This window comes from Bombina bombina, chromosome 6 (assembly GCF_027579735.1).
Source record: "Bombina bombina isolate aBomBom1 chromosome 6, aBomBom1.pri, whole genome shotgun sequence".
Taxonomy (NCBI): domain Eukaryota; kingdom Metazoa; phylum Chordata; class Amphibia; order Anura; family Bombinatoridae; genus Bombina; species Bombina bombina.
Genome location: NC_069504.1, coordinates 511,187,283 through 511,194,531, shown reverse-complemented (window position 1 = coordinate 511,194,531; position 7,249 = coordinate 511,187,283). Strand labels below are relative to the sequence as shown.

The following is a 7,249-nucleotide window of genomic DNA, read 5'->3' as shown; positions in this document are numbered from 1 at the left end:
ATTTATCCCTTAAAGGGACAGTCTACCATAGAACTGTTATTGTTTTAAAAGATAGATAATCCCTTTATTACCCATTCCCCAGTTTTGCATAAACAACACAGTTATATTAATGTACTTTTTACCTCTGTGATTACCTTGTATCTATGAACCTTCTTCCAGCCCCCTGATCACATGACTGTGACTGTTTATTATCTATTGTCTTAAATTTAGCATTGTTTTGTGCTAGATCTTAAATAACCCCCTGTGCCTGAACACAGTGTTATCTATATGGCCCACGTGTACTTTGTGTCTCTTTGTGTTGAAAAGAGATTTAAAAAGCATGCGATAAGAGGCAGCCCTCAAAGGCTTAGAAATTAGCATATGAGCCAACCTATGTTTAGTTTAAACTAAGAACACCAAGAGAAAAAAGCAAATTTGATGATAAAAGTAAATTGGAAAGATGATTAAAATTAAAAGTCCTATCTGAATAATGAAAGTTTAATTTATACTAGACTGTCCCTTTAAATGCTAGTAATACAGCAGCTGTTAAACTATTACTGTTTGTGTTATAGGCACAAAGATGTTGGGCGCTTTTTTGCTAGTAACACAGATAAGTTGGTAAAGTATGGTTCTATGTTCTGTTGCTTTATGTCTTACTAACACAATCATAGCTAAACATATACTGATTGAGTTACTAGCACATAAAGCAGCATTATAACTCCTTGAGCTAGTAAGACATAGAAAAGTAGTTTACCCATTTTATGTAAGTTATTGAACAGTTGTTAAACTATGCACTGTGGGGCATATCTATCAAGCTCCGTATGGAGTTTGAAGCCCCGTGTTTTTCTGGCGAGCCTTCATGTTCGCCAGAAACCCCAGTTATAAAGCAGCGGTCTAAGGACCGCTGCTCCATAACCTGTCCGCCTGCTCTGAGGAGGCGAACAGAGATCGCCACAATTCAACCCGATCGAATACGATCGGGTTGATTGACACCCCCTTGCTAGCGGCCAATTAGCCGCGAATCTGCAGGGGGCGGGGTTGTACCAGCAGTTCACAAGAGCTGCTGGTGCAATGCTGAATGCTGAGAGCGTATTGCTCTCCGCATTCAGCGAGGTCTGTTGAACATGATCCGCAATGTCGTATCGTTTCCGACAGGCCTTTCATAAATAGGCCCCTATGTGTTAATGGTACATATAGGTTAATTTTGTGTTAGCAACACATAGGACAGTATTGAAATTGATATCAGCAGTGCTAGTCGTACGACTCAGCAGTGTAACTAGCACTACTGATTGGATCAGCAGTGGTTTTGGCTCGGGACCTAGCACTATTTCTACTGTGTGTTTAACCCCTTTCTATTGCAGGGTCTCTAATCTTAAAATTACATGCTTTAATGAATTTGAGCATGTAATAGCTAGACTATTATGGTCCTTAAACAATTGTGTACTATAATATTTAATTTAATGTTTAACCCCATTGGTGCCAGACACATGTTTTTCTGTAAGTAGTGATACTTTTTTTTGTTGTCCTGTGTGAATCAGTCTCTGAACATTTAATCCTTTCCAAGATGGTGGCTTCCATGAAGAAGTGATATCGTGTGCAGAAAAGCTACTTATTCCCAAGGTCACTTTTCAATTGAGGTGGTCATCTTGGAAAAGGTATCATTACAATGACTGTTAAGGATGCAGAGAACTTTCCAAGATAGATCACCCCAATTGAAAAACAGATACTACACTGTGAAATTTCACATTTCATTTGTAGCACCTATTTTGGAAAATGCATTTTTCCCTTAACAAAGATATTTTGTACCACTTATTGTTCTGTCTCTTTTTCATTATTTTAGTTAGCAAATAAATACAAGAAGTAATCTTTCTCCAAACCATAATTTATTGTATTGGTTTAGTGGAAAAAAACTTTGATTCATATAGTGCACACTATATCATATATGAAATTTAGATATTTTTATTGATCATTTATAATCCCCTGATCAATAAATGGATTAAATATTATCATAGCCCTTTCCATTCAATGTATTTATGCTGTGTTTGGTGCACAAGCAATATCAGCACTGCTCTACCTTGCGCATGCATTAGAAGTTGAAAGTAAATGTGTTCACTTGAGCGCAAACAAAATTAGCGCTCATCGGGTTAGTGCAAGTTTAGACCTTTTGTAAAGGCTAAGGCTTAAAAATAACGTGCACCAAACACAACATAAATACATTAAAATATACCGTTACACACATATATACACACTATCTGGTAAAAATGATGTATATAAATATTAATACAAAAACAATATAAGGATTAAAAGGTATATGGTAGATGACAAGGTATTTGAATGGAAAGGCAACTATATATATATATATATATATATATATATATATATATATAAATAATTTTTATTAAATTTTTATATTTTTAAATGTTTTACTGTGCATTTAATGTAAATATTTTACATGCCAATGTTCTTCCCATTGAACAAAATGTTCTCTGTGTTTTTAATACATTGGAATGTAGAACGTGCATAATTACCTTTGGTTATACTGCTGTAGGTCTAACATGATGTCAGGTTAGCACGCAAGTGATACGTTTTAGTTTTATTTTAAATAATATGCTCAATTGAAGTCTATGGGGAGAAGAAGTTAGCACAGTTGCGATAACCAAAGTCCTGAAGTTAGTGAGAATTGGGTTTTGCTTGCACGCAAACACTTTACTGTTAACTTGTAATATGTGCGCTAAAAGTTATATCTTATTTACCTCTGGCAAGCCCGGCTTTTTTTTGCTAGATGAATGTAGATGAAATGGTGGGGCTGAGATTCATGGGGTGCATGAAAGGGTGATGTGCCTTCATGGCTATGTGCAGCCTAGGGGCTTAAAATTAGCCTTCTTCACAAACCTGACAATGTAGGCATATTTCTCATGTTAGTGGATACATATGAAAAGAAGGCTAATTTAGAACAAGAGGACTGCAAAAGGGTTCTTGATGGTGGTATCAAGTTATTTCTAAAAGAAGTCTGGATCATAGTTGATTTGTCGGAGCCTTTGGAATTTATTTATTTTTACTGGTCTTCATTAGAAAAAATTCAGCTAACTTGCCAGTGAGAATAATGTCTCAAAATCATATTTTATTTTCCTTTAAAATGTATTCAATATGCTTTATTGAATTAGTTACATAGAATTTCATAGAATATCACCTGTAGACCCACCTCAATTAGGATGACTGTATGTTCATAACATAGCATGCAGTGATATATACAATAACTCATGTCATTTTAACAGCCATGGAAGCTCCAGATATAATCTAATACATTGTTTTATGGTATTGTGTAACAGTGTCCTCGTATATTTAACTGTATTTAAAGGGACAATCTAACAAAAAAATATAAGTTCTGTATGTATTTTTTTGCATTACTGATTATAGCTTCCTATTGCCTAGATTACAAGTGGCGCGCTAACTGTAGCGCAAGTGCAATATTTTTTTATTTATTTTTTAAGTGATGAAGAGAAATTAAGTGTTCACCCTAGAAAAATCCTTCACTGCCTCTACTGCATCCACCTTCCACAATGGTACCAAACATTAGAAGTGATACAGTTTAAATAGTAGGAGGGCGCTAAAGCGGAGTGAAAATAAGTGTAGGTGACTATTAGTGCAAAAATAACAGCCTGTGTTAGAGGAATAAAAAACAAATAAAGAATTAAATATGTATATTAAGAATATTTAAACCTAGTGTTAACAAATGTGAAAAAGGAGATATAAAGTATAAATAATAAATTTAATAACATTTTAAAACCTGAAAGGTAATCAAGTGGACACAAAAATCAAATACAAATACCTATATCTTTACAGGTGAACAATATCTAATTGGATATCAAATAACATAAGAGTACATATACTTGGTTTGAAGTGGCAATGTGGATATCAAGTTGCAATATTGCTACAACAGATTAGACATACAAATTTGTAACTAGCAGGCATATATACCTAATGTGTGTATATCACTTATTAAGCAAAAAGACAGAACATAAAACCTATTATATATATATAGAATGGAACGTCTCCCATAGTACCACCAAAAAATGGAATTCAAATTTTCTTGTTGAAATAGATTTAAAAATATATATAAAATTGAAAAGAAGCCTTAGTAAGCGTATGTTTTAAAAGTTCCAGCTCACAGTTGCAGTTCCTGAATTACCAGCTCACAGTTGCAGTTCCTTGAATTCAAGGAACTGCAACTGTGAGCTGGAACTTTTAAAACATACACTTACTAAGGCTTCTCTTCAATTTTATATATATATTTAAATCTATTTCAACAAGAAAATTTTAATTCCCTAGAAGACGCTCTAGGGAGCCTAAAAAAACATATTGCACTTGCGCTACAGTTAACGCACTACTCTACTACTCTAATCTAGATGTATGTGTTAAATCTCTGCAAATTAGTTAAAGACATAGGTAACATGGTCAATGAGTTAATCAGGAGTGTCAGTTGCATGTAGCTGCCAATCACCGCCTTTGCTATTGAGCTGCAATGTTTACTGCTCCCTAATAAGATTTTTCCTTTGCAGAGTTTAAATAATAGGATGCCAGGATAAGTAATGCAATAAATACATGCTGTAGTGAATAGATCATGCACTGTTTGCTTTACAACATCCCTTAGCCATTGCTTTTATTATAAATCAATACACAATACTAACTATGTCATTTTATTTCATAGATGAAACTTACATCCTCAGAAGAACTTAAACCCTTCACAAATCAGTCAAACACATTTCTGTTCATTTTTGTTGGGCTCACTGATGATCCAAGTCTGCAGCTAGTGCTTTTTTATGCATTCCTTATTATGTACATAATGACTGTTGCAGGAAATATAGGAATATTTGTTATTATCTATAGTTCACCTCATCTCCATACACCAATGTACTTTTTTCTGAGCCATTTGTCTTTTATTGACTTTTGTTATGCTTCATCTGTGGCTCCAAACACAATTATGCAGTTAGTAAAAGAGGAAAAATATATTTCACTTGTTGGCTGTGCAACACAACTCTTTACATTTTCCTCATTTGGATCTACTGAATGTCTTCTCTTTGGAGTGATGGCTTACGATCGCTTTGTAGCCATATGCACCCCGCTTCGTTATGGATCTATTATGACAAAACAAGCATGCAACAAACTAATAGTTGCTGCGTATGTTACTGCTGTACTTCAAGCTGCTATACAAACTGGCTCTACCTTTAGTTTACACTTCTGTGGCTCAAATATTCTTGACCATTTTTTTTGTGATGTCAACCCTTTATTAAGAGCATCATGCTCGGATACTTTATTGAATGAGATACTGGTTCTTGTTTGTGCAGCCATGATAGGAGGAGGATCACTTTTGGTTATTCTAACGTCTTATACTTATATTGTATTAGCTGTTATCAAAATTCCTTCATTGCAAGGAAAGAAAAAAGCTTTCTCTACATGTGCCTCCCACCTTATGTGTGTCACATTATTCTATGGAGCTGTATTATCGAATTATTTACATCTATCTTCCACAACATTCAACCAAGAAATGGTATCCTCTATATTCTATACAGTAGTCATTCCAACTGTAAATCCTATCATCTATAGTTTAAGAAACAAAGAAGTAAAAATTATTTTGATGAGGTTATTGAATCAAAGATTTTAATTTTTTATTCATTTTATTCACATTGGAAAATGTAGGAGATAGCAAAAAAAAAGCCTATTTTGATTTGTACGAATACATTTTTTGTGCATACATTTTTCTTTGTCTCAAATTAACAACATTTGAAAGGGTAAAATACTGTTCTACGTAACATTTTTTTAAATGTTAAAGGGATTAGAAAACATTTTTATAATGGTAATATTTTTTCCTACAGTTGTATAGGTATTAAATCTTTATAAGAGAACATTCTTCATTGAGGTTATGAATGAACTGAAAAAAATGTAAACATTATAGGCAATTTAAAATAAAAATAAAATATAAAATATAAATATTAACAACAGGAAATCAACACTTTTAAAATTAATTAAACTTGGTGTGGTGGCTAATTATGAGCAAATTGGCTTTAAAATGCAGTTTCCATTAACATTGATTCATGGAAAGCCCAAAAAGATATATTAACAAACAAACAAAGTGAAACAATAATTGTATGGTGAAACTTGTGTACAATAGACATTGCTTCCCTACTTTTAGGATATTCTGGCTCAGGAATTCTGCATCTTTTTTTCTGATTAGAGAATGATGAATTCTAGGCTTCTCTCTCCACCCTACCCCTTTCCTTCTTGCTTCATTTTGTTTCTGTTAGCTTCATGGTTCATACCAATACCAACACAGATTCAACGAGTGATCTTCATTCATTCCCATTTTTATATCACTATGATAATCAAAATACAGAATGAAGGGTGCATACAAGAAAGGGTGCATACAAGAATAAGGGTTAATATGCTATTGAAAATAGTGAAGTTAGTATTAAATGATATAACATCACAGTTACATTTATACATACATTTTGATAGCAGATATGAACCAAAAAGTGCAGAGCTCTGTTCAACTTCCCTTCTGTAGTGTATGATGTATGTGTAGTTCCCTTTCATGATGTACATATGCATATTCCAGATATTCTTGAATTCTAGGCCCTACCGCTTACTGATACAAGCCAAAGTATTAAACACTGAAGTTCACCACAAGTAAACTGATACTTTTTTTAATGTACCCCAATAAATAAAATACCAAAAATATCATAAAGCCAAAAACCTAGTCCAAGGCAATGTAGTAAATGAGTTAGTTTGTTGATTAAGGCAGTGTTAAATGCTTTATTACAGACTAGATAGACCACATGTACTTCTTCACTGTAGCCTTCTTGCAGTAAAGCCATGCAATGTATTTCATTTTGCATAAGACCCTATTATTTTCTTTAAAAGTGATTCCAATTGTTTTGCTACTACAGAAATTAAATTCACAGATCTGTAGTTATACATTCTTACTGCCTTTTTATGGATAGTTACTATAAAATTCATTCTATTATTGAGAACAGCAGTGATGTATTAATAGGGTCAGGTATTGGGGAAACTAGTGCAGAAAAACACACACTAGACAAATATCAGTTTTAACAAAGCTCCCAACCACCCCACATAGTTCAAGACTGTCAAGGCTTATCAGTCCTACAACTCTCTCTGAAATATAAATATATCTATATCTTAGTATAACAGTCCATTCAACACTTTACAATGGTCGGACACAGTATAGGATAGCTACCTCCTCACAATAAATCAA

General features: G+C 33.5%; 1 protein-coding gene across 1 annotated transcript; it reads left to right on the top strand.

The window, feature by feature from the left end:
- Nucleotides 1-4,687: 4,687 nt before the first annotated feature.
- On the top strand, nucleotides 4,688-5,641 carry LOC128664498 (olfactory receptor 5A1-like). The gene has a single exon (XM_053719321.1). The coding sequence runs from the start codon at nucleotides 4,688-4,690 to the stop codon at nucleotides 5,639-5,641; it is 954 nt and encodes a 317-aa protein (XP_053575296.1).
- The last annotated feature ends 1,608 nt before the right edge of the window (nucleotides 5,642-7,249 follow it).

Bases quoted from the DNA above. Each gene is read 5' to 3' on its own strand.
- LOC128664498 (XM_053719321.1), top strand. From the start codon at position 4,688: ATGAAACTTACATCCTCAGAAGAACTTAAACCCTTCACAAATCAGTCA.